The sequence below is a fragment of the Lichenostomus cassidix genome, chromosome 12 (genome assembly GCF_008360975.1).
Source record: "Lichenostomus cassidix isolate B80296 chromosome 12, HeHo_3.0, whole genome shotgun sequence".
Classification (NCBI taxonomy): domain Eukaryota; kingdom Metazoa; phylum Chordata; class Aves; order Passeriformes; family Meliphagidae; genus Lichenostomus; species Lichenostomus cassidix.
The window spans coordinates 16259082-16286074 of NC_139493.1; the positions used below are offsets into that span (position 1 = coordinate 16259082).

Sequence of the window (26993 nt, forward strand, 5' to 3'; positions counted from 1 at the left end):
GCCTTAGATCAACAGTTTAGCTATGCAAATTATTTTAATTATTTTTTTTAAAAAACAAACATTAAAATAGTGCTTTCTTCTTTAACATATCCTAGGAGTTGAAAACCGAGGGGTTCTGAGCAAACTGCTGGACAACTTGTCTTTGGATGCACCATGGAAATAAAAATCAAACCCCCCCACAAAAGTAACAAAGCAAATTAACTGATGGTGTTCATGCAAGTTTCTCCAAAGACTTGACAGTGCTGCATCTGTGAGTCATGCCCTCCTGTGCTCTGTGTGTCCACCTCATGCACTACCCTGTGACACTGATTGTATGACCAGCTTGCCCAGATGTCCGTTGCATCCCTGTGAGGCTGTCAGTTTTCCGGTGGATTTGGGGAATGGACCTAGGCAAGGGCTTTCCTTGTCGAGAGTAGCAAGTGTTGAGACCTGTGGGCGCGTGTGGGAGGTGGGAATGTGAGCAGTCCCCCCAGAGCCCTGTGACAGCCCCAGCCCTTCCTCAGGGCTCAGGGTAGTGGGGCTCATCCAAGGGACCCTCCCATGTCATCTCTGAATGGGGCCCGTGCTGGGACAAGGTGTGAAGATGTGGCCTGGGGCAGTCAGCACCATGGTCTGAATGTGGTAATGGTGACTGCACACCATTTTCTCTGCTGGTTGCCTCTCCAGGAGAGCACCCAGGGCTTCCAGAGCAGGCCTTGGCACATTCCTGTGCTGCCACCTGATGTTCTCCAGTGGTTCCCCAGCAGAGCCTTGGCCCTGTGGCTGTGGGAGCTGAGGGTGGCTGGCATCCTGCTGCCACAGAGTGGAGAATGCACCCTGGGCTGGCTGTTAACCCAGCACCAGGATGAGGTGTGAGGGCTCTTCTGGCTCCCATGTGGCCATGGCAGCTTGGAGACTTCTTGGCACCGTCCTGTGCTGTGGGTGTCCTGGCTGTGGTCTGCTGCTGGCAAACATCTTCAGCCCTGGGCAGCTGTAGCACAGGGGCCCTGCACAGCAAGTGCTCAAGTGCAGCCCCAGCTCTGCCCCACCCGCCAGCCCTGGGCAACCCTTAGTGAGGGGATGGGTCTCCTGGGCCCTGGCAGAGCCTCGGCTGAGAGGTGGTCATGAGATGGCTGTGATGCCTTGACCACAGGGTTCCCATGGGAGCTGGCAGTGGCTGGGGTTGCTCTCCCATGGTGCCATGGGAAGGATTTCCTCTGCCCCACAGAAGACACAGGGGCATGTGGGTTATCCCAAGAGGGGGTAGCTCTCCAAACCCTTAAACTTGCCTCCTGTGGGACCTGCTCTTCTCCCTCATCTGCTCTCTCATCTGCTGCAGAGGGTCCTCTCTTGGTTTTCCTGAGCCTGGAACAGGGGCTTTCCCTGCACGGGTTAAATTTTTCTTTTGCTGCTGAATTTGTCTCCAAATGACCTGATGGGAAGCAGCTGCCAGTTCTCAGAGGGGCTGTGGGTGACACTGAGGACAGCAGTGCAGGACTCTGCAGAGGGTTTTGGACAGTAAGGAAGATTCTGAGCACAGCCCAAGGCCGGGGCAGATCTACAGGGCCTCAGAAATGGTCAGCTGCCCTCCATGCTGGCACCCAGCCCTTGGCCCTTCCCTTTGGTGGGAGGTTTCCACTCCTGGGGACAGTCAGGTGAAGGCTGGGTACCACTGTGGGACAGTGCCATGGGCATGGGAGGCTGCTGCTGCTCTGTGTCCTGGGCTTGGTGGGCCTGTTGCCCTCACTGTTGATGCGGTTCTTGGGGCTTCCTGAGGGTCTGCAGGGTGGGGGAAACACAGCCCTGCTTAGCCCATTGTTGGGCAGGATCTGCTGCATATTGTCCTCCTGGAGTGTCTGGGAGGGTAGGGGGGTTGGGTGCAGCTACTTGGAGAAGTCTAATATTCTGGCAAACAAAGGGTGGGATTTCCATGGCTTCATTAGAAATTATGTGTATTTTGACTTAATGATGTCAGTGAATCATACAATGGTTTGGGCTGGAAGGGACCTAAAAGATTGTCTTGTTCCAGCCCCCCTGCCATGGGCAGGGACACCTTCCATTAGACCAGGTTGCTCCAAGCCCCATCCAGCCTGGCCCTGAACACTTCCAGGGATGGGGCATCCACAGCTTCTCTGGGCAACAAATTCAAGTGGCTGAATGCATGAGAATTGCTGCTGGTTTGGGGGTGGCTTCCAGGCCAACAGAGACAAGTCCAGCAAATACCTTAACAGCTGGTGTTTCTTGCCACTCTGGAATAAATTTTGTTGATCTGGTCTTGGAAGGAGCTGGGGTGGGGGAGGGCTGGGGTGGGGGGCAGAGGTTGAACAAGGACCGTAGTCCAGCTCAATTACAGTGAGGGATGGCTTCTTGCATCTCGGAGCAAGCGCTCCCTGCAGAGGGACAATGGGGCAAGTGAGGGAGAGCAGCCTCTGCCACCTCCTGGACCACCACCACTGCCTCAGCTGCTTCGTGGTACCCGGCTTGGAGCTGGAGTCTGGCAGATTCATGGGAGCCTGAAGGAATCCATCACTGAGTCTCATTGGGGTTTTCCGTTGGCTTGGGTTTCTTTTTGTTTTGTTTTTTTCTTTTCTTTTTTAACTATCGCCTTAGTTTGTGGCCTGTCTTGTTGTGGTTGGAAAGAGGAGTATTGCTAGCAGGGTGGGTTGGTCAGTTGGCCCCACGCATGATCATGTGCTTCCCTCTTCTCTCTGTCGAACGGGATGTGTTCGCCTGATCTCCCAGAACAGAGACTTTGAACAATTTGTTGTTTATATGATGTATTTATTTTTACTTGTGTTTCATGTCATTTTTTAAAAAAATAATAAATTGTAAGTTGGTATAACTGCCTGTTGCTTCTCTTTCTTTTTTTTTTTCTTTTTTTTCCCAGTAAAATAAATGTCAAAATTAAAAAAAGAAAGCGGTGTGGTTTGAAGTGGGTTGGAGCTGGGCTGGGCATGAGCATCTCTGCACACCTGGAGCCCAGGCTCAGCCAGCAGCTGTGTCGTGCTGCCTCCAGCGGCGCCTGGGCTTCATCCACACGTCGGCAGCCACCCAGGAGCATCCTGCCGCCTCCAGAGTGGAGGGAGGCATCGCAGGGCTGGCCGTGCCTGGGCTGGGTGCTACGGGTGCCAGGGAACCATCGGGACAGCTGGGTCCTGCCGCTCCCTGTCCTCTACGCTTATTATTGCTGCTGCTGGTCAACAGTAAGGCCCAGGGGAAAACAAGGAAAATAAATATTCCGCAGGTAAATAGCTCTGAGTCTCGGAGAGCCAGCGCGGGCTGTGTGCCCTGTCCCTGTTGCCCCTATTGCCCCGTGGGGCGCGGAGAGGCCGCGGGGCTGGCGGGGATTGAGGTAGTAACAGCGAGGCGGTTCTGCACGGGAAGGCGAGAGGCGTCCCGGAGCTGGTGCCGATGTGCGAGAAGGGCCCTGGAGAGACCGGGGAGGGAGCTGTGGGCAGCCCCGGCTCCCTCTGCCCCTCACAGGCGCTGGGGGTGCCTCCGCACCCTGCCGTTCTTGCTGTCCGGCGACGAGTGCTGCCACTTGTGCCAGGCTCGCTGCCGCTGCCGCTCCTGCAGCCGCAGGGCATTGCAGTAGGCGTCCAGGCTGGTGCCCGGTGCCCCCAGGGCCCGCGGGAAGCCCTTGGAGCCCGGGTGCAGGTCAATCCGGGGCCGGGGGCTCTGCTGGGTCCCTCCCGGCTCAGCCCCCTTGCTCCGTTTGTACGGCGGCAGCTCCATGGCCTCGTGCCTGATGACGCGGAGGCTGTACCGGGTGAGGAGCCGGGAGAAGGAGCGCTCCACCGCCTGGCACTCGTAGGTGCCCATGTCCTCCCTCGCCAGCTGGCGGATCAGCAGGCCTTGCTCCAGCACCAAGAAATGTCCGTTGTTCCTGACCTGGAGCAAAGGCAGAGCCCTGGGTCAGTCCTGGGGGATGGAGCCATCCCTGCTCCCCGTACCCGCTGCCCTGTCCCCGTACCTCGCTCGGGGCTGTCCCCTCGCCGTGCCGCACCAGCCACCGGATCGTGGTCTGCGGGGAGCGCGCAAGGCACTCGAGGAAGGTCGAGTTCTTCTCCACCCCAAAAACCATCTTCTCCACCGCAGCAGTCCCTGTGCAGGGGAAGGTGTGAGTACCCTGGGTGGGGGCTGTGGGACAGGAGAGAGGCAGGGCAGCCCGCGGTGGGGGCACTGGTTTCCCAGAGCCGTGCCGCACCCCTCCCGGGCATGGCACTCCCTGGGCACAGCTGGCTGCCCCCGCCGGGGATGTCGCTCACCCTCTGCCGTGTCCTGGCACTGGCTGAGCGGGTCCGCCTTCAGCAAGTCCTGACAGCGGGCATGCCTGTGAGAGAACACACAGGGCAGTGATTGTCCCACCCCTGGCTGTGGGACCCATCCGTGGCACTGCGGCCAGGAAGGGAGACCAGGAAAGGGTGGGGCACAGGCAGGGTAGGGGTTTGGCTGATGGATAAAACTCCAGGACTGACGCTCGCCCTTCCCTGCTCTGAACAGCATCACTTTCCAGGGGGATGCAGGGCTGGCGCTGGCACACACTCACCTCTTCTCGGTGAGCAGGTGTGGGGCGCAGCTCTTGCTGTCCCAGGTGCAGTAGGGATCCCTGGCCAGGCAGCAGTCGGTGCAGGTTTTTCCGTAGAGCTCGCAGCGGTACAGGGAGAGCTGGAGCAGCCCGTGCGTGCTGCTCACAAACAGCTCCTGCTGCTCGGGCAAGTGAGACAGGGGCAGTTAGCGCCCACGGCTGGAGACCAGGGCTGGCAGGGAACAGAGCCCCTGCCCCGTGCTGCGGTGGGGGCACTGGGGGACAGCAGGAGTGCGAGACAGAGCATGCCACCCCCTTAATGCCCTGGCAGGATCCCATTCCCTAAATGTGCACGCCCTGGGGCCAAGGGACCCGTCAGGGTGGCTGGGACCAGCTGCAGTCTGTCCCTGTCCGTGGGCTGCTTTAGGGGACAGCAGGAGGAAAACTCACCCGCTTAGGTGATAACTTCATGTCCAGGATGGGAGAAGGCACCTGGAGGGGAAGGAAGAGGGTACTGCAGCCATGGCAGTCGCTCCTGGACGCCAAGTAGGATTGTGTTCCCAGGGGTTCCAGGGTGCAGGACCCTGGGCCGGGTCCCTGGTCACAGCTCCACCTGCTCCATGCAAGGAGCCTGGGCTGGCTGTGCTTGGCGTGGGCTGCCCAGGACAGCTCTGCCCAGCACCCCTGCTTTCAAACCCGGGCTCAGCCCTCCCATTTCAGCGTGGGCTCCAATGTGCCATCCACATCCTTCTCACGGACAGCATGAGGAGCTGGAGATGACTTTGCTCCAGTCCCACTGGCTCCCCTCGGTGCTTGTAGCATTTCCCACTGCCCAGGGCGGGTGGGAGCCCCCAGCAGTGAGGTGAGAACCTCCCTGAGAGTGGTCAGTGACTTGGGGCAGAGCCTGCAGGGAGGGTGCCACGGCCGCGGGAGGCTGTGTGCTGCTCCAGCCATTGTGCTCCAGCCCCGCGGTGCCACCCTGGCTGCCTGTACCTTAGTGACGCTGATCTCCTCCAGGCTGATCACCTCGGGGCCACGGCTCCCCCCGCCGGCCAGCCCCACCTTCAGGACTTTGCCGTCATCTGCGAAGGCAGCGGGAGGAGGAGCAGTCAGGGCTGGGAGCTTCCCCGGGCCGGCAGAACCAGAGTGCCACACCATCGCCCCGCGGTGATCACCGCAGAGCTGGGGTGAGCTCCCACCTGTGCCGAGGAAGAGCACGTCGTAGTGGCGGCTCTCCATGTCCAGCCGGTGCACCAGCAGCCGCCGCAGCCGGTAGGGCACATTGACCCGGACCAGCACGGGCTGCCGGCCCTGGGGGTACACGGGCTCCCACATCAGCTGGTGGCTGCGCATGAAGCTGATCACCTCGTCGGGGAAGTCCTTGGTGGACTGCAGGAGGGGATCGTACGTCTCACTGGGACACTGTGTGACACAGGGGCGGCATTAGGACCAGGACAGTTTGTCCCATTCTCCCTCCAGCTGCTCCCCGTTCCCTTACCGTGCCGGGGCGGGGGTAGGGGACACGCCCTTTGTATTCTACCCAGCGGTAGTCGAATCCCTCCTTGTGTGCGAAGGGGCCGCTGAAGGCAGCTCTCACGGCAGCCATGGAGTAGACGCAGACGGCAGAGCCACTGAAGACACCACTGCCGGGAAGCATGGGGCTCTCAGTGTCCCGGCTGCTCCAGGGGGACCAGGTGTATGCACACCCACACCCCTGAGCCCTCGCTGTCCCCTGTCAGCCCTGGAGCCATGCACAGCACCCCGGGGGTGACAGGAATCCCTCTGGCACAGCCAGTCCGGCCAAGGGGATCACTGACTGTGCTGATGCCGAAACTATCATTTGACAATGTGCTGGTGAACCAGCAGCAGGGAAAGCGGGGAAATGCTGGTGGCCCTTCCTCAGCCAGATAGATGGGTGCAGGTCCTGCCCTTCTTCCCCCAGAGCTCCCTGTGGAGCAGCACTGCTGGGGCCCTGGGGGGCTGGACTGACCCACACGGGGGCTGATTGAGGGTCCTGCTCACCTGGAGACCGTGAAGAGCCCAAAGACAAGGGGGTTCTGGGGGTCTCGGGTGCGCAGGAGGAAAACATCCTCTGCAAAGAGAGGGGTGAAGGTGAGGCACCCTAGAGCTGGAGCACCAGTCTAGAGGACGCAAGTGGGCATCCTGGGGACGTGCTGGAGGGAGCAGCTGTGATGGAGCTGTGAACTCACCCAGCTGGTCAAAGTGGGTCTCAGTGCCCTGAGGCCCAGGGATGGAGCACACCAGGCGGGCCTTCAGGAACGTGCTCCAGCGGTTGATGAGGCTGCGCTTCCCTCCAACATCATTCTGCCAAGCACCAAAAGCTGGGATCAGTCCAGCCTCTCTGAGTCTCCCCTACTGCTGTGCCCTCCTCATTCCCACAGAGGGACACCCTCAGCCCTGAGCCTTCTGCCCTGTGGTAGGTGTGCAGTGACACCCTCACATTCCTTTGCTTGGGATGCTCCTTGGCCCAGAGTAGGTGAAAACCCACGTGGTGGGACAACTGGCCACAAGGTGCTGGTCTTGGCAACTGACCTTGCAGACCCTGGCCACTCTGGCATGGATGTGCCGCTGCTCCCACTGCCCAGCTTCCATGGCCGTCTCGCGGAAGAAGATGTAGACTTTGTCATCGTGGGGGTTGTAGGTATCAGGGATGGCATAGGCACCGACGAACGCAGGTTCTGGGGAAGAGAGGAGCAGCACAACATGGCCCTGTGCCCTGATCCCACCCTGTGGTCCTGCCCTGAAAGCCCTTGGGAGCAGTGTGAAGCACTGAGGGGCCAATACAGACCTGGCTACCCTGGAGGCAGAACACCATTCCCAGTGCTCAGGTTGTGGAGCACATGCTGGAGCATGGGTCCTACCAGGGGTTTCATCACTGCTTCCCCCCAGAGTGGAGAGGCGACCCAAACCACAGAGCTCTGTCTCCAGTGCTGGCCCCAGCTTGTCCCCAGAAGGAAGGAAAGGTCCCCATGCCCCAAGGGTCCCCCTGCTCCTACCGTGTAGCCAGTGGTCCTGGTTCTGCTCCGTGCGGATGTAGCTCTGCTCGGCCCCGTTGACCCAGGTCCGGAAGAAGGCAGCGCTGCTGCCCATGAAGTCGCTGGAGGTGCCTGAATACAGCTCCCCATCTGCAGCGTCAGGGGGGTGTGGGTGGGAAGCAACACCTCCCAGCACAGATTATTCCCAGCATTCCCACTCCCAGCATCACTGTGCTCCACGCTCGCTCTTACCGATGAGGAGTCCCGTGAAGGGTTCATGGGGGCTGTAGGGACACCGACCTCGCCCCGATTCCAAGGAGTGGGTCACCAACTGCATGCGGGGAGCCCCAGCACCCTGCCAGAGCCAAGGGGGAGATGTCAGCCCAGGGGGAGTCTGGGAACAAGCTGGGACTTGGGGGAAAGCGTGGGAAGGAGGCTGGTGTGTCTGTGAGGAGTGGGCTCCTCAAGGGGGATGCCAGAACCTGGTCCCATCCCCATTTGGACGCTGACACTCCCCAGTCAGAGCTGCTCTTGCCGTGTGAATGCCAGGGAGTGCACCAGGCTGGCTGCCCTCCCCAGACTCTGGGGCTCCCTCTTCCCCTGCTCCCAGGGACAGGGGTCTCTTAGCACCTTCTGCCATAGGGATATATCTGTCCAGGGTGTCCCTCACCTTGCCCCTGGCTCCCAGCTGGATGAAGGCACAGACAGGCTGGTAGGAGCCGGTGCCACAGGCGAACACGTGGCTCTGGTTGAAGGGCTGGAGCAGGCGGATGAAGTTGGCACACTCTGTCTGCACAGGGGAGATGTTTGTCAGGGCTGAGCTGTGATTGTGATGGGGGTGCAGAGCCTGGCCAGACCCTGCCCCGGCAGTTGGCCAGCTGGGCTTGGCTCCGGCTGGCTCCACAACCCCATTCCAGACAGACCCCCAGGCTCCCCTGCAGGGTGATGGGGTTGTTTGAAATCCACGGTGAGCTGCCAAAGGCGGCGGGTGGGGGCTGCCAGCCCTGCTTACCTCCACGTTCTTCCCTGCCAGCTGGCAGTGCTCGACCTGCTCCCTGGGGGCTGGCCAGAAAATCTGAAACACAACGACCCCATGGATGCAGCCCCTGCTTCCCTCAGCCTCCTGTGGCACCAGTGGGAACAGACTTGGCCAACAAGTGCTGCCAGGCTCAGGTGCAGGGCAAGGACATGGGATTGCTCTGCCACAGGTCTGACACCCCCTGAGTCCCCAGTGGGCAGCCTGCCAGATCAACTCAGAGTGAACCTGGCGAGGGGACAGAGCTGGGGTGTGCCGTGGCCCACCCAGGCGGTGGGCAGGCTCTCCTGGATCCCAGCCCGTGGGAACACCAGGCTGTAGCGCCTTAATGGGATTTTCTTTTGTTGGGCTCAGGCCGTGCACCCTGCCAGCAGGATGTCTTGGGATGACATTAGTGGACTTGCTGCTGGAGCTCTTGAGGCAGCAGCAGGGACTAGGTGTGACAGCAGGGCCCTGGGCACTGCCCACAGTCCACCCAGGTCACCTCTCTTGGCCAAGCCACCCTGTCCCTCTGGCGTCAGACCTTCCCAGCAGGGCTCAGCTCCACCAGGGATGGGCTGACCCCACTGATTGAGACATCCTGGTGTAAATGTGTCCCTGGTGAGGTTAGAACAGCCCAGTTCAGAGCACATCCACCTCCACACCCTGGTGCTGGGACAAGGAGGGGTTCCCAGAGAGGAAGAGGCCAGCCTGGCCAGAGCCACCCTCTTCCCAGCACTGACCTTCTCAGGCTCTCTGTTGGGATGGTCCAGGTGGAGCAGGAAGATATGGTTTTTTGCTCCCACCATTAGCCAGGCCCTGTCTTCATCCACCAAGAGGGCTTGGAAATCCATCCCATCCCCTGAGGCCAGGAGCAGGTGAGAGCTGTTGGATTTCAGCAGGTCTGAGGAGCACAAACAAGGTGGGAGAAAGAGAAACCCATCCATGAGCAACACAACCAGCAGCCAGAGGCTCCATGCCTCCCTCTCTGGGGCAGCTCTGGTTCCCTATCCTTGCTCCAAGGCTACACAACATTCCTGCCACCACCCTCAGAGCCCCTGAGCTCATCATGGAGCTTTCTCCATGTGCCTACCCGAGGGAAAGTCACTCCTACAGAGAGCAGAACTGTGCTGACCTTGCCTGGCTGGGCTGGTTTGCAGGGCACAGGGCAGGACAGGGGTCAAGCCCCAGTAGACCAGGGCTCTCAGCTTCTAGCCTGCCTTCCAGAGGAACTCCTGGAGCCCCAAAACATCTGCACCCTGAAACTGTGGGCAGAGAATGGAGCAGGGAGGTGACTTGCTTGCTGTGACTCCTGGCATGTTTTCCCTGGGTTTCAGATCAAGAGAGTTTACATAAAAAAAGGGTTTTGCTGTTTGCTGGGGCAAAGCATCCCTCCAAGGAAAGGCTGTATGGAAACAGAGCCAACACAACCTGGTCTGGACACCCTCTGCACCCACTCCTAAGCCTCTGAGTCTGTGAGGTGGCTGCTGGGCTTTACCCCACACACAGCCTCAGGCAGGTGGATGGATGCAGTGGAACAGACCCTTGTAGGTGAAGTCCCCATCAGTGCCCCGGGTGCCACCCCAATGCAGCATCCCACATTGCCCATTCTGTGTCCTGAGACACAGCCTAAACCCAGCATTAGACTGGCTCAGGGGAAGATCCAAGGGCGCCATACACCCAGTGCACTCCTCTGGGAGCCGAGAGAGGGCAGTGGGAAAGGTTCTGCTGCTCTGGCTGCAGCTCCTCCCATGCAGCAGCCGGGGCGCCTCGCCTCGCCCTTCTGGCACAGTTGTGGCCATGTGGGTGTGTGAGGAGGACAATAAGCTGTTGTCTCTTGGTTAAAACTCCGGAAACAACATCCCTGGGGGCAGCATTGGTCCGTGATGTGCAGTGCCAGGTTTGGGGGCTGTCTGTGGGGTGAGCATCCCCCGGTGCCGCCAGAGCGGCGGCTGCACCAACACGGGACTGCAGCTGCTGCCACCCCCCAGCGCCTGCTCCCAGGGATCAAGGCAGGGCAAACCAGCATCGAGGCACTCCTTGGAGCTTCCAGAAATCATAACATATCACTTTCCTCTCCAAAAGTGACAGGACATTGCTGGGGACAGAGGGCTGGCTACTGTGGCAATGCTGCTGCTGGCTTTGGTGTTGTGCAGGGTAACAGGTAAAAGTGGGGCCAGGGAGGGGGAGATGGAGATGGAGATGGGCTGCCCTGGATGGGGGCTGAACGGAGCTGGAATGTGGCTGGAAACTCAAGGAAACCCATAAGACCCGGGCTGAAAACCTGCCCCAAAGTCACATGGCGTGAAGCAGAGTGTCAGGAACGAAGGGAAGGAGATGGTCAAGGGAAGCTGGTGCTGGCCAGGTGGATGGAGTGTGGACGGAGCGCGGGCGGACGTGCTGCCCCGGGTGCAGGTGGGGTGGACGTGGGCACAGGCACGGCTCCATCCAAAGGGAACCCGCTGACCCGGGAGGTTGTCTCACTTCCTTCCACCCCTTTTCCAGGGCAGAGGGGAAGCGGGGCCAGTGCCTGCGGGCTGGAGACGCCACTGACGTCCGCTGGTCCCTGCTGGGACAGGCAGCACGGGGTCCCTGACTGGATCCAGCAGCCAGGCTGGCTCCCAGCTGGCGCTTCCATTTCCCCTTGCTCTGGGGTCAGAGCTCCAGTTCCAGGGGTGACACAAATCCTCCTCTGCCAGCAGCAGCTCCACGCTGCATCAGGGAGCTCCTGGCTCTCCTCCTGCTGCCACAAAACCTGCACAGCCCCACTGAGCTCCCCACCTTCCCTCCGGAGCCCAAAGGCTCTCCTCTGGCTACCAGAGACACAGGGCAGAAGGCTTCCAAGCTACTTCCCACCAGCTGAATGGGATTAACAGCTGAATTCCTGTCCCTGCCTGAGGGCCATTGTCCCTGCTGGCTCTCCAACAGGGTGCGGTGCACCGATCACCCTCCTGTGTGTGCCAGCGCTCCCAGGACCTGCCTGATCCGGGGGAAACGTCAGGCAGGACTCTGGGGAGGGGGATTGAGGTGGGAAGGCAAAGGCTCATCCAGTACACGAGTGTAATTACGAGTAGTGGAGACAAGACTGGTCCTAGTGAATGTCACTTGCTAGGCACCCTCTGAGCTGCATCAGCCCTGTCTGAGGACAAGGTCAGGCAAGGAGGTGGAGGAGCACTCCCTGCTGCCTCTGGTAGAATGTGGGAGAACCCTGGAAGGGCTCCCTGCCCTGCATTTGCACTCTTTGGTAGGTTAATGACCAGGAGGGTCTGATCCTGACCCCATGGCTCTGCTCCCTCACCAAGAGGACATCGAGTGCTGGGATCCAGACCCAGGAACCTGCTGCACAAAACCCAGCCTCTTCTCACCCTCAGATCATTAAATCCAAACCTGACCCTGGAGACAGGGAACCAGGGGGGCTCTGCAGCAGCCGTGCCGTGGCCAAACTTATGGATGAACCCAGAGAAACATCCTCTCCTTTGTGTTCACTATCTCCCAAGGCCATGGTGTTTGTCTTTATTGCTGAGACCACTGTAACTGCCTTGTCCCATCCATCATCTCCGCCTGCCTCTCAGTCACAGCATCCTCCGTGCAGGGCGACCCCGAGCTTCCTGGGGTCACAGCCCGGCTGTGCCATGGGCTGCCCTCTCCCCTTCCCCCTCCCCAGGCTCAGCAGCCCAAGGAGGAGATCCCTGAAGCCCAGGGGAAGCTTGGTGCTAAATCGGGCTCTGACCCCTCACTGCTGCTGGCTGATAAGGGACGTGCCAAGGCAGCCCTTGGTGTGATAACCAGAGCCCCATGACCTCCCTGTGCTCTGGAGCACTTGCTGTGTGGTGGTGGCCTCTAGGTCCTGGCTGGCTGGTCTGGCTGCACATCAAAGGCTGGCAGAGGATCCGTTTGCCAGTTCCTGGGATATTCCCGCAGGAGGAGCTGGCAGGCGTGCTGTGCTTTCACTGAAGCACAGCCTTGGGAAAGAGAGGCTGAGCTCGGGCAGTGCTGGGGCTGACCCAGGCTGACCCAGCTCACCCCCAGCTGCCTCTGTGTGCTATTATAAACCTCCTCCTCACCTCCTCGGCAGGGTGGGAGCCGCTGCTGTTGTTCCTGGCCCCGTGCCCTGTGCCCCATCCTTCCTGTGCTCTCCCGGCCCTCGCTGCTGTCATTTCCTTCTCTCGACCCTGCTTGCGTCTTCTCCCCCCGCCCCACCGAGGGCTCTGCCTGCCACCCCCATGCTGGGATCTGAGGGCAAGGCTGATCCCTGGATGGACTCTGAAAGGCCTCCTTTTATTTATTTTTTTTCTCATAGGGTTTTCGAACCTAAACTTCTCAAGGCATTGTGTCCTTGAACCTGCCCTGTGCTGTCCATGAGTCACATCCCCTCGCCATTGTTCACCTCGTCCTTGAGCCCTCCTGATGCTGGGAGCTTCCTCTGCTGCCTCTGCCCAAGACTTGAGGGCTTTTGGCATGCCTGGCCCTGGGACACTGGGGGGCTTTGAAGTCAGCAGTCCCTCTTCTCTTCTACTGCCCCAGCAGCTCCATCTGCCTCCTCTGGGCCCAAGGAAAGGCAGACCCTGCACTGTGTTTCTGAGCTGGGCTAGCAGCAGAGACATCTCCTCACACAGATATACTGCATCCCTAGGAGGTCCAGAGCTCTCCAGCCACAAATGGGGGGCATCTTTCACCGTGCTGGCTGTCCCTGCTTGGAGAGCAGCTTCTCAGGGTGATGGAGCAGGCCAAGAGCATGGCCCTGGAGCCAGGAGTGCCATGCCCATGGGAAAACTGCTCTGCCTTCTCTCAGGTGTGGAGAGGGCTGGTCCAGCCCTCACGATTGTCACTTCCAGGGCAGCACTGGGGATGTGCTGAGCTGGCATCCCCCAAAGCAGCTTGCTGTTTTTCACATAGGAGAAACTGAAAGCAAGTCAATTGGCCGTGTCCATGCTGCAGGTTCATGGCAGGGTGAGAAGCTGCCAGGCTGGCAGGGTTCTGTTCTAGCTGCTCAGGTCATTCCCCTGTAGACTTTCTCTAGGTACTCCCTTTCCACACTTCTCCTCTGTGCTGTGCTGTGCACCTGCCACTCTGCCCTTGCTGCATCTTCAGGTCACCAAAGCAGCCTCCTCTCTGCATCAGGCTAGAGAGGAGCAAACAGTGCCTCCCCTGAAGAACTCTTCATCTAAACAGAGCAGACAGATGCAGGGGGGAAGGGAAAAGCACAGCAAGGAGATGATCTGCACAGGGAATCAGTCTCTCCTGGAAGAAGAGGAGGAGCAAAAGCAGAAGGGCTGAGCTGGGGTTGGACTGTGCTGGTGAGAGGCAGAGGAAGAGGCTGGTGAGACTGTCCTGGGGCTCAGTGTTCCCACTGCACTGTGAGAGGAAGGCAGGGGACATTCCCTGGGGGTTCTCAGCTCAGACCTAGCCCAGGACACATGGAGAGATGTCCAGAGTGAGTCTGAGCACAAGGAGACATCCCCTCTGGTCCCAGTGTTCCACTGGATCAGGGAAGGGCATTTCCTGCTTAGCCTCCTCTTCCAATGCCTGCAGCACTGGCACAGCATCCTCAGGGACTGGGCTTGGAGCTGCACCCCTGAAACGTCCCAAGAGCCCAACGTGTGGGCTACAGCCACAGCCACTGGGCTGTCAGTCTCCCCAGGCCCTGGCCACCCCTTTGCTCCCTGCAGGATGCTCTCCCTGCTCTCCCATGCAAGGTGCAGACCCCAGGAACCCCTTACCTTTGTAGGTGAGGCGAAGGCGTGGGGCGTGCTGCTTCCATGCCCTGCTGCTGCCCAGCTGCTGCAGGAGGAGGCAGAGCAGGAGTGTGGTGAGGGTCAGCCAGTGGCCAGGGGCAGCCTGCATGCTGGCACAGGGCAGTGGGCAGGGTCTGCTCATCCTCACAGCACCATGGTCCAGCGCCGAGATGCCAGTTCCAAAGCTGGCTGCAAGCAGAGAAGGGGGAAGGCTGCAGCTGTGCTCAATGGACCAGTTTGGGCACTGGAAAGGCAGCTGTGGCTGGGAGACACACTCACCACCCACCCCTCTTGGAGTTCCAACACATTCCATGTCCAGGGAGTTCAGCAGGCCATCTATTCCAGCCTGCCTGAGGGAGGTGTGCAGGGTGATGCCAGCATGCCCACAGCACGTGGTACCTGGGAGCACTGGGATTTGGGTATCCTGGAGATGACTGGTGTGAGGGCAGGGACTCTCAGAGCTTGGGCATCCTCTACTAAGTATCTGCTCAGATACCAACACTTGGCAGAGCCTGGCGAAGGATCCTTAATATTCATCTGATCTCAGCTTGGGGTTAAATCTCATCCCTTTCACTGAAAGGGGAATTCATGTTTTGGAGCACTGTCCATAAATGCCACTTCTGTGATCCCCACAGTATCATCTGTGGCTCTGTGTGTGCATGACACATCTCTGGCCAGGATCTCTGCAAATTGCTGGTCACCACAGAGCTCTCTGGGGCCACCAGTATCCGCTGGCTCCAGGGTGCTGTGGATTAGAAGAGGTTTTTAATACATTATCCTAATCAGAGGCATACTGAGGTTCACAGCCCTGTCCAGCAGCTCCCACAGTTCCTGCTGGGACCAGAGCTGGCCTTGCCAGCTCTTACCAAGTAATCCAGGTTATCTAGATGCTTCTTCTCCTCTTAATAAAAAAATCTGGTCCCCACATGGCAGCTCTGACTAACTCCTGCTCTTGCTACATATTCAGTTCTTCCCGTCCATGACTGAAAGATTTAAAATCAGCTTTTTGGCTCATCCCTGGCCAGAGGCTCTTGGCACAAGGAGCAGGGGATTCCTGCCATCCCAGTGAAGGGCTGTGGGAGGAATGGTGGAGCCAAGTCTTTCCAACTGCCTTGATCTCTGCCTTGCACAAGAAGGAGTTCTAGCTCTGCCTAGGGAGGAGGTTTCAGGCTGATGGAGTTGGGCTTTCTTTCCCTCCCAGCAGCAAACTGTGGTTGGGCTGGGGTGCAGCACCTCAGGCTGGAGTGCAGCTCCTTTCTTGCCCCTTCCCTGCCCTCACTTCTGCCTGGATCTCACTCTGGTCAGCACAACCTGCTGCTCCTCCTGGGCCTTTCCCTTTACCAGGAGACCTGGCACCATCCTGGGACATGGATGTGACCTCAGGGTGGTGGCTGTGCCATTCTCTGTCTGTCTTTAGCTTGGGGCTGCTCTCTCAACCCAGCCAATCCTCCCTGGGCACTTTTCAACATGTCAACCATTGCCTAGGGAAGGGGAAAAAACCACCCCACAAGCGTGATAGATTTAGCCAGGTTCAGATTGCTCCTGGATTGTGGAGAGGGGAGGGTTCTCTGTTAGGAACCTATCAGCCACATGGGGATTCACAGGCAGTGCTTCCCTCACTCCCACAAACACCTTCCCAGCAGACAGCAGTGACGAGCTGCTCCAGACATCTCAGCTCTTTCCTTGCTCAGCACCTGCAGTGGAGTCTCCCAGAGCTGTGCTGTGGACTCTCAGCCATGCCCTGAGTGAGCCCTGCTGTCCCAAGGGTCATCACAAGGATGGGTCTGGGATTTGACAGGGATTTTTTTCCTTTGCCAAAGTGTGTTGTGTTGCTGAAGGACTTGGGAAAACACTGTCCTCTAATTGAAGGTTTCTATAAATGAAGCCTGGTCTGTGCTGGGCTTAACTTTGGCCTAAGCCAGCCCTGAAGGGATATTTCATGACCCAGGGGATGCCAAGGCAGGCTGGGATTCTGCAGGCAAGGCACTGCTCCTTTCTCGGGACACGCTCACACATGGGGAGCTGTGGGGATGCTTTGCATGCCTGGAGCAGGGGCTGTGGGACAGGAGTGTGCTCCCTGCACCGCTCGGTTATACCACTGCTCCATCTCCTGCCCTGCAAAAAGCAGGGCTGGGGGCAGCAGGAGCCACAGCCATGCCCAGGAGGATCCCAGAGCCCTGGCAGAGCTGGGCACAGGCACAGCAAACTGAGGGTTTTGCTGGAGGATCTTGCAGCAGACAAGGAAATAAAAAAACTGCCAGAGGATAACCTCCAGTAAGAAACATTTCTCATGGGTGTCATTCTTTCATGAGCACTTTGGGGCTCCTTCCCATGGTGTCCAGGCAGTGGTGAGGCACATCCACCTCCTGACACCCAGCTCAAATCCCAGCACAGCCTTCTGAGCTGCTTGTGCCCACAGCCCCTGGCACAGGGACATCCCTCACTGTGCCAGTCAGCGCAGGGACACAGGGAAACAGATCTGCTGGAGGTGAGGAGCTCAGCAGAGTTTACACAGAGAGGGGGAGCTCGGGTGCCTGGTGGATGGAAACAAGCTGGGAATGATGAATCCAGAGTTAAATTAAACACTCCCGACAGCTTTAAATAATCAACTGTCCGGGGCTGCAACGATTTCCATCTCAGTTTGGAGAGGGAAGTGCTGATGAGGGCGGGCTGCTGGAGAGGGGATGGCTGGGGGTTAACATTTCATACTCCAGGCACCACAGAACCCACAGGGGAGGACTGGGGGGATGGCAGCCTTGTTTTGGGGGGCTGGCAGTCACCAGGGGTGCCAGGCATAGGTGACACAGGTGGTGACACTGCAGTGCTGAGCTGAGTCTGCCAGCAGTCCACCAGATGCCCTGGTTTCCCTGTGCCCTCCCTCCCCTTCCATCAGAGACCGGCAGAAGTGACAGAATCATGAATGGTTTGGGCTGGAAGGGACCTTAAAGATCATCTCGTTACAACCTCTGCTGCCATGGGCAGGGATGCCACGCACTGAGGCTGCTCAGAGCCCATCCAGCCTGGCTGTGAACACTTCCAGGGATGCGGCATCCACCACTTCTCTGGGCAGCCTGTGCCAGGGCCTTACCACCCACACAGTAAAGAATTTTTTCCTAATATCTAATCTGCTCTAATCTCTCCTCTTTTAGTTTAAAACCATTTCCCCCTTGTCCTATCACTGACTGCCTGTGCAGACACTCTCCCTCGTTTTTATAAACTCCCTTTAATTACTGGAAGACTGCATGGACCTCTCCAGAGACCAGAAGTCTAGCAGGTCTGAGGTTCTGGGCTGTCACACAAAATCCCCTGGAGGTTTTTGCCAGAGAGTGAGCAACCCAGGGAAAAGGCAAATCCCTCCTGTCTGAGCCATGACTACAGGAGGGAAGCGTTTATCCATGCAAGCACCGATTTCCTCCTGAGCAACTCCTTTGTGCTGCAATGCCATGGATAGTGTAAACCAGCCCAAATTTCAGAGGGGGAAGGGCCCTGGCAGTGGGTTTATCAGGCTGTAGATTATCTCTGAGAGGGAAGAGCATGCTGTACGCAGCTCCACAGCCATCCAGCAGCACGAACGCGTTGCCATGTGCTCGGCTGGTTTCACAGCCCCGATTGTATCCCAGATAATCCCCACGCGCCGTTGACAGCCTGTTGCCTTCTCCAGTTACACGGCAGGGCTGGCAGGGCCAGGGGCAGGAGGAGAAATGCTGGTCCCCAGCAGCTGGGGGACCTCAAGGGAGAGGAACGGGGGGAGGAAAGGAGCCGCACCCCTGGTCAGCATCCATCCATAGGGATCATCCCCTCGGGGGGACAGAAGTGCTGGGCTAGAGCTCGCAGTGAGAGGAGGGAGCCTCGGGGAGCCAAGACCCCCTCCATGGGGCTGGGGCTTCCCAAGGCTCTCAAGCACCCAAGCCCTGGCTCCCAGACGTGAGCTTCCCGAGACTGTCCTGCCTCTCTCAGCAGAAGCTCTGCTGTGGGTGGTTCCTTCTCTGCCGCTTCTGGGAGCCAGCAGAAAGGAGTCCCACCCTGGCAAGGAAACTGAGGGGCAAAGCCAGGGCAGGAGGTGCAGCAGACTCAGTGCCCATCCTGCACACACATCTGTGGGCCAGCTGGGTGCCTGCCACATGCTCTGTGCCGTGGGAATATGGAGCCACGCGTGAGGGGAGCATGCACAGCCGGAGCTGCTGGCCCTGCGCCTTGGCCAGCACCCCTGCCCGCAGCTGTTCCTCTCCCTAAATCACTGCCGGCCCCCTCCCTGCTCAGCCCAGGGCTGTGCTTGTCCCTCTCCATCCCGTGGGGATGATGGATACCCTGGCAGCTGCAGGGAGAGGCAGCTGTCGACTTTCTCCAGTGGAAGGACAAAGGCACCAGGGTGAGCCCTCCCTGCCTTCCCCCTGAGCTGCCAGGATGAGGCAGGGCCAACCCCTGAGGGAGCCTGTGGTACTGAGTGATTTGTGGGAGGAGGACGTGACTGTCCTCCCTGACATCGGAGTTGGGACCACAAAACCGAGTGGCAGAGCTTGGGTGGCATTGGGGCACCACGGTGTGCCCTGTGAAGTGTCAGGGTCCCCCTGAACCCCTCAGTAACAAGGTCACACATGCCCATGCAGAGATCGAGGGGAGGATTTTTAGAGGGGTTGGATGAAGGGATTGCTGGGCAGCAGCAGGAGGCTGAGGCTGCTCCAGGTTCAGCCACATCTCTGCCATCACAGAGCCAGGGGCCACAGCCTCCTGTCCAGCCGGGACATCTCCCGGCAGCCTCCCACATTGCCACCTCCTGAGAGTCAAGTCCCCTGGCTGCAGTGAGCCCCAGACCACCCTTTCTTGCCAGACTACCCTGCTGGATTGTGCCAAGCACCACAGGTGGGGATGAAGGCACCCAGCTGCTGCTGGCACACCCTGCTGGACCCTGGGGTGTCACCCCCTGGGCAGGGGGCTCCTTGCTCAGGGGTACTGGGTGACAATGGCAACGGGGCAGGGACAGCCGTGGTACTATCAAGGGGACCTCGCTGCCATGGTGACAGAGCACAAACACAGCATCTCCTCTAACAGTGTTTGTCTCCCTGAGGTTACAGTAGCTTAAGGCACACTCCAGTTGGGACCACATCCTTTGAAAGCAAATGGGGAATTGCCAAGCCCGAGGCTGGCCAAGGTATTAATAACTGTTTATTGAAGGGATAAGGAGCTGGCTTCCCTTAACATCCTGCTAATCCCTTTCTCGGGAGGCTGCTGGCTCATCCTCTACCTTTCCCTTGCTACTGAGAGCAGTGAAGCCTGACCTGGCCTGGCTCTTGGGCATCTGGCTGGGAAGGTGGCCCAGCAGTGGGCTTGTCTCTGGGCACAGTGATGGGCACAGTGAAGGGCTGGATCAGCCCCTGCTTTCAGCCCCTGCAGGACTTTCAGATGTTCCTGAATGTGTTGCTTGAATCAGGTAGTGCTGGTGGAGGGACCTCCACTGTTTCTCCCCCTAATTTACCCCAAGGGCATCCAGGGCCAAGGAGCCAACAAGTCCAATGTGCAGAGAAAGCCGAATGGAGATACAGCATTAATTGCACCTTGCAGGTCTGCTTTCACCTCAAAAGCTGCCAGAGCACAGGCAAGCTTCCAGCACAGAGCAGTGCCACAGTCCTGCTGCCCACCCCGGGGCTCCTGGAATGGGCAAACCACACAGGGACACCAGTGGGAAGTGACAAATTCCTAGTGGATTGGGTTCCTCCGTGGACAAAGCGGAGGTGGGACAAGTATGGGTTAACTTGGTTTGTTAAACTCTGGGCTGACTTGGCATAGTAAATTCCCAATTTGCCTTCTAATGCAATTGAGAAGCTTAAATTTCTTTCACAGAATAACAGAATTGTTGGGGCTGGAAGGGACTTGTAGAGATCATCCAGGCCAACTCCCCTGCCAAGGCAGGGTCATCTGGACCAGGTTACACAGGAACATGTCCAGGTGGGTTTGGAATGTCTCCAGAGAGGGAAACTAGACAACACCCCTGGGCAGCTGCTCCAGTGCACTGCCACCCTCAATGCAAAGAAGTTCTTCCTCATGTTGTGGTGAAACTTCTTGTGTTTTGCTTTATGGCCATTACTCCTCATCCTGTTGCTGAGCACCACTGAAGTGAGTCTGGCACCATCCTCCTGGCACCCACCTTTGAGATATTTATACTCATTAATGAGATTCCCTCTCAGTCTTCCCTAGACTAAACAGGCACAGCTCCTTCAGTCTCTCCTCATAAGAGAGATTTCACATTTGGAAAGGGCTTGCCACTCTCTGATATTGTGTTAAAGTACCCAAATAAGGCAGAGAAGAGGCTCTGTGCTGCCTGCTGATCTGCCAGGCCAGCTCCCCAAAGCCTCAGGGGTCCCCAGAGGCAGCACTGAATTCCTCAGAGCCATTTATACTCCAGTGCTGAAACCCACCCTTGTCACCTGTCTGCCACATGGCCTGACATCCAGCACAGCCCTGCAGAGGCTTGGGAGCCCTGCACCACTCGGGAGCTGTTCTCTGGGCTTCTTCAGATTTTCCAGGCTGGGTCTGGGTGAATCCCACACGTGCTAAAACCTGGCAGGGGCTCCCAGGCCAGGAAGCAGCATGGACTCCAGCCAGGGGCAGGTTTGCCCGTGCTCCTTGCCACAGACTGGCTGTAAAGCCTCTGCTGGGATGAGGACTAGGTGACAGCCAGGGTTTCCAACACAGAGCTTGCCAGCCTTGGGTCACTGTCTGGAACCTAGTGTCATGGGCTGCTGCTCTTTCAGTGGCCCCTGGAAAAGAGGTGGTGGGTTTGGTTGGGGTCCTGGTGGGACCCTTGTGAAGAATCCCAGCAGAGACCCAAGGGCTGAGGGGGACAGCTCCATCCCCAGGGGTGTCTCCGGAGAGAGGTAGCCCTTGGAAAAGCATTCCTGCTCCCTTGGCAGGCTGCAGCTTTTCCCAGCACTCCCAAGCCAGCACTGATATCTTCCTGAAGCTGCCAAGGCTTTCCACAGCAAATCCACAGGATTTGCAACACTCATTTTCTTCATTCACATTGGGATTATTGTTTCCCTCCTCCAAACCTCTTGGACAGGGATGATCAGCACCTCTTAGTGAGCTTTTGGCTCTGTCACATCTCCCCAGATAACATCCCGCAGCCATTCCAGGCAGGAGCTGGCCGTGAAGCCCCTGGTCTGCTGCTCAGTGACCCGGCTCATGAGCCACTTCACCACTGCCAGCCAGCGACGCGGCTGCTGGTGGCACTCCCGGGGCCACTGGCTGTCCCAGCTGGGCCACCCGCCTCCCCCGAGACTTGAAAGCTCGGCAGTGTTTTCTTTTCATCAGCGGGAGCTGTGCTCCCGGCCGCTGCGCTAATTGGAACAGGCTGGGCAGGCGTGGGGGGCTCCGCCGGAGAAAGTATTTTAATGAGGATGGAGGGTGCCTGCCCTGTTATCTGCCTCTTCTCAGAGCCTCTTGGCTGGGCTCCTGGGGAATTACAGCGCGGACTGCCGGCTGAGATCTCTGGCTCGCAAGGCTCGGAGCCCCGCAGAGCAGCACGCTCCGGCAGCATCCCCACCGGGCAGCGCTGCGCTCCGGGCGCCAGGGACACGGCTCTGCCAGGCGCCCGAGGGGCTGGCACCGCTGCCATCCCACCCCAGCACCGCCGCAGTGGCCAGGGGAGCTGCCTGCACCAAGGCTGCAGCTTTTGCGCTGGGTGTTTCCCAGGTTCAGCGACCAGCAGGGACACTGGGATGGACTCCGGGCCGTTCACCCCAGCCAGCTGCTCAGTCCCTCTTCCAGGAGACTCCAGGTCGGCTCCAGGCGGAGCTGGAGGTGCAGCGCGGCTGGGAGGGGCTGGGGGCGCTGGGCAGCTGTCACAGCATTGGTGTGACACGGGAAACCAGGGCAGCAGCAGCAGGATGCTCCAAAGCACACAGCTGCCCTGCTTTCGGTCATTTCCCTGCCCTACAAACACAGGGAGAAGCCAGCCCTGTGATGGACACCAGGCGGGGTCAGCCCTCCCAGCACGGCTCCTGTGCCAGTGTCCCCAGAGGGTGAGAAGCAGCCCCACCAGGTACCATGCCTGAGGCACTGCCCCCGGGGCACATCCCTCTTGCCCCATCCCTGTTGCATGTGAAGGCCTCTCTGTCCCCCACGTACTCGTCTGCACAGGGTTCTGCTGTGGAAGGCCACCGTGGCTGTTGTTCTTGTGGAACTGAGGCACAGCTGGACCTGCTCATGGCCAAATGGGAAGCCCAGCAGGGCAGGGATTGACCCCAAATGTCTCATCTTCCCCCAAAGAGAAGCTCACCTTCCTGGAGCACAGACCAGCTCAGGACTGAGCCTCACTCCATGCACGTGGCTCTGGCACATGGTGGCAGAGCTGTCATCATGTCACCGCCCACCTGCGTGGGAGCACACACCGTGGGAAGGCCAGCTCTCCTCTCAGAGGACAAGGGACAGACTGAAACCGAAAGCCCTTGTTTTCCTTTTCACATTACAAAGTGCTCAGGCCAAGCTAGCTGACATCAGTGGTCTCCTCCTAGAAAAGGGGGAAATCAACCTGGACCCAAGGGGAGAAGCAGGGGAGTTCCTGCACACAATAAATGGCAGCTCGCCAGCACATGAGAGCAGAACAATAACCCCACACGGCTGAGTGTTTGTGAACAGTGTCGTTCCAGGGAAACCAGATCTTCGGCAGGCTCTCAAGTCAACTGGGGCTGATGCTGGCAACAATTGTGCTCCATGCCATGTCATCCCAACAGTGGAGTGGGGTTGTGCTGGTCTGGAGCACATGCATGGCACACCTGCAGGTACAGTGGAGCCAGGGGGAGATCAGGGGGACACAGAATCTCAGCTGGGCTGGGGATAGGCCAAACTTGGAGGAAGTGGCATCTCCAAGAATCTGGGAGCCAAGGTTTACCATAAATCTTCATGCTTGCTGTAAACAGCCCCTGAGAGGGTGTCACAGGAGCACAGAAGAGAGCAAGACAGCAGAACCCCCTCTGGAAACTCTGCCAGCCCCACAGGCTCAGGCTCAGTTTGGCAAAGAGCATCATTGGCAGAAGCAAGAGCTGCCGAGGACCCCAGGCTTGGTTCCAGATCCCTGTCCTGGAGCTGGGTGCTGCTGGATGCTGCTGCTGGCAGCACCACAGCCTGGGCATCACCTCTTGTCCAGCCAGACAAGATGGCTCAGGCTGTGGCAGACACTCTCCTGTCACAGCTGGTGACAGGCACCATGCTATTTGGGAGAACATCTTACATCCTTGGGGGTTTCCTGTTTAATTCTCAACCAAAGGAACTGCAGCAAATGATCCCTGTCTTGCACACTTGTGGAATTCAGGGAGATTAGATTAGGGATGAATTCTTCCCATATTTCTTATAGGGCTGATATCTCTGCCCTGGCTTTCAGATTGACTTCCCCGTCCCTGGCTCATTAATCACCGGGGTGTTTGTGTCTCTGTCGTTTGCAATACTGTTAACTCGGCAGGAGAAATCTATCTGTTGCAGCAGCCCATCGTGCTGAGCCAGTGACCCGTCAGGGCTGCCTGACCCCCTCCCTTTGAAGGCTGAGCAAGGAGTGGCCGGCAGAAAGCCGGGACACGCTCCACTTGGCAAACAGAAAGCTCCCCATGGCTCCTGCCAGGGGCGCGTGGCCGGCATGTGTGCGGGATGGCCGCAGCTCTGGGAGCAGATCTCCTGCAGCACTTTCCCTTCTTCCCTTGGGCACACGGCTGCAGAAAAAAATGCTGGTGTCCAGTTCAGCAGAAATTTGTTGCCAGTGCTCAGCAGCTAAATAATTGCAGTGGTTCTTTGAGGGCAATAAACTGCATAACTAAGGGCAGGCTCACCGGAGCTGATTTCCAGTGGGCAGTGCATCCTGTGGCCCGGTTGCCTTTTGGAGCTGTCACAAGCTCAGGAGCCATGATTCATGCCAGGGGTGGGCTTATCTCAAGGATAGGTAGAAATAACCCTCTTTGTCTTAGTTTAAGATCTTTAAGTGCTTTGTTTTTTGTTTCTGTACATAAACAACCATTCAGCCTTCTCCCTCTCCCTTCCCCTGAGCATCAGCCCCCTCACACTGAAACACCCACCCATCACTTTCAAGACACTCAGGCGTGCAAGGCTCCCAACTCCCCACCATGCATACCCAAGCTCTGTGATACTTCCAAGCAGAAAGATCATTAGTTAAGGGACTCCTTTGGAGAGCACCCAGCATTTCTCAAGCTCTGTTTCTTTTCTGCCTGCTGTATCGTTTGACCCGAGTTTCCGAGAGCTGAGGCATTGCAGAGGGAGGTTGAAGAAACACAATTTCCCTGTCCCAACAGATTTCATAAGGCCCAAGCAGAGGATACTTCCCCCACTGACCAGGGGGCTGTTTTTTTTCTCCTTAGATCAAGGGCGTCACAACTGTTTTGGAGGCAAATGATTGATTTTTATCTGGTGAGGAGGGAGAAGCCTGACAAAGTTATCTCTGAGTAGTGCCAAAGCCCCCAGCATGGGCTAATGACAATTAGCCCAATGTGGGATTTGGGGCTGTTAAACCTTAGCAGCCAAGCAGAGCATTGAAGCTGAGAAACCCTAGAAAAAACAGTCCTGGAAACAAAACTTTACTGTAGTAAAGAAGCACAAAACCTCCAGGGACCCAAGTTTACAGCATTAGTAGATACAACACAACCATAAAAGATGGTAGCAGGGGGCTGGAACAAGGTGATTTTTAGGGTCCATTCCAAACCAAACCGTTCCATGATTCTATAAAGATTCATAGAACTTTTCACGGCATGCTAAGGCAAGCAGAGTGGCAGAGTGAGCTCTGCTCTCTCTGCAGGAGCCGGGATAAGACCAGCCACTCAGGAGTTACTCTGCACAGAGCTGTAAAACATAACGGAGCTGACAGTGAAAGCAGAGGAACTCACGACTGATTAACTCCAGCTCAGCCTCCTGGGCTGAGCTGCTCCCCCTGGGAATGCCACCCCAGACAGCTCTCACAGGAGGGAACCAAGGCAGCCCGGAGCAGCCTGGGCTGCCCAAGCTTATGAACAATTAGACCCATTGCTCATTACTCACCGGCCAGCGGGATCCCAGCGCCGATGCCCACCCTGCCGCCAGTCCAGCTGCTCCAGAGTCTTCTCCCAGGGAACCCAGAGCACCTGGAGGCTGGAGGCGGCAGGAGGAGCCGGAGGCTGGGAGGAGAGCCGGGGGCAGCCCCTCATTCATACCCAGCCCCGGCCGGGAGCCCTCCGTCCGGTCGGTCCCTTCCATGCACACACCGCAATTGCCATCTAGCGGTGTGCGACTGGTGTAGTCGGAGCTGCCGGGCTTTCATGGACTCACAGGGAAATACTCGACTTTTCCCGGGATGGTCCATCCCTGCAGCTCGAGGCCACCTCATGGAGGGGGATAGGACAGCACCGGATGCAGAGCTCCTGTTTTAACTAGTGGATTGGGAAGCCATAGTGCAGCAGGATGGATGGGAGAGGTTCATGGACAGAGGGATTGGTTAGAAAGGAAAGCTCTGGTCCATGAGCAACTCTAGAGTGAAAGGTGATGGGAAGGGAAATCTGGGAGGATTTGGGCTCCAATGCACAAGCACAGTGCAGCAGGAGCAGACACAGACACCCAAGGACGTGATGTATTAACCATACGTTTCCCCTCAAATCCTGTGTTCAGATTTGGGCCCCTCACTGCAAGAAGGACAGTGAGGGGCTGGAGAATATCCAGAGAAGGGTAATGGATCTGGGAGCACAGTCTGATGAGAAGGGGCTGGGGAAGCTGAGGGGGTCAGCCTGGAGAAAAGGGGGTACAAGGAGTCCTAACTGCTCTTTACAACTCCCTGACAGGAGGGTGGAGCCAGGGGGGTTCAGGCTCATCCCCCAGGCAAAAAGTATATTGTTGTTTAATCAGGACAAGAGAATGGGACAAGAGGAAATGGCCTTCAGTTTTGCCAGAGAAGGTTTAGATGAGATATTAGGAAAAATTCCTTCACAAAGGATTGTCAGGCATTGGAACAGGCTGTTCAGGGAAGTGGTGGAGTCACCATCCCTGGAGGAATTTAAAAGTCATATAGAAGTAGCACGTGGGGACATGGTTTAGTGGTGGGCTTGGCAGTATTAACAGCTGGACTCGGTGATCTTAGAGGTCTTTTTCAATCAAAATGATTCTGTGATTTACAAGGTGGTGTTTAGCTCCAGACAGGCTCTGGGCTGATCCTGCAGCCTGAACGCCCATCAGTGGCTGGGGAGCATGAGGTGCATTCCTGCAGCATATTGGGTTTGGTTTCATCTGAATGGAATCTAGTTGATACTGGCCCAAGCCAGACCTCTCCTGAGCTGCTCCAGGACACAATCCAAAAGTGGGGGAAGTTGTGAGACTGATTTCAGAAGTGCACCCCAGAGCCAAATTAATGGATCAGGCACAGCCCAACAGGACTTGGGGGAAAGGGACTTAGCTGTCTATGCAAGAGAGCTGCTTGGCCCCTCTCCTATGCCCCAGCAACAGAAGGACCCAAAGGAGTTACCTAAGACCCTGTTGAGGCCCTGGGGACATGAAGTGGCCTCAGGTGAGCTCACATCCACCCACCTGCTGGACTCCATTTGAGGCCAGGTCAGAGCTGTGAGCACTCTCTCAGGCTGTGCTGCAGGCCCAGCCTGCTCTCCTGGCCAGACTTCAGGCTGAGGTGGGCAGCCCCATCTCATGGATGGACCTCGGACAGGACTTACAGGCAACTTTGTTGCCAGCTTGTTGTGACAAGCTGGAGTGACCCTGTTCCTGCTGCC

The 26993-nt window shown here is 57.9% G+C and overlaps 2 protein-coding genes across 3 annotated transcripts in view; one reads left to right on the forward strand and one right to left on the reverse strand.

The window, feature by feature from the left end:
• RAD54L2 (RAD54 like 2) overlaps positions 1-2821 on the forward strand; it is a 67492-nt gene extending 64671 nt beyond the window's left edge. The window contains exon 23 of the mRNA XM_085072940.1: positions 96-2821. Within this exon, the coding sequence (XP_084929066.1) occupies positions 96-163 (68 nt within the window). The 3' untranslated portion in view covers positions 164-2821. The remainder of the gene's footprint in view (positions 1-95) is intronic.
• Positions 2546-25477, reverse strand: LOC146431840 (semaphorin-3D-like). Of its 2 annotated transcripts, none has more exons than XM_085072941.1 (18): positions 25285-25477; positions 14239-14438; positions 9262-9422; positions 8516-8578; positions 8174-8293; positions 7756-7858; positions 7525-7653; positions 7061-7206; positions 6718-6832; positions 6530-6599; positions 6006-6150; positions 5707-5929; positions 5501-5589; positions 4958-4999; positions 4529-4686; positions 4248-4312; positions 3953-4083; positions 2546-3870 (listed from the first exon to the last, which is right to left on the reverse strand). In XM_085072941.1, the coding sequence occupies exons 1-18, from the start codon at positions 25428-25430 to the stop codon at positions 3457-3459; spliced, it is 2520 nt and encodes an 839-aa protein (XP_084929067.1). In that variant the 5' UTR covers positions 25431-25477; the 3' UTR covers positions 2546-3456. The 2 variants fall into 2 exon arrangements, with proteins under 2 accessions (XP_084929067.1, XP_084929068.1); XM_085072942.1 differs by having other exon boundaries at positions 14239-14442; positions 25285-25354.
• Between the last annotated feature and the right edge of the window lie 1516 nt (positions 25478-26993).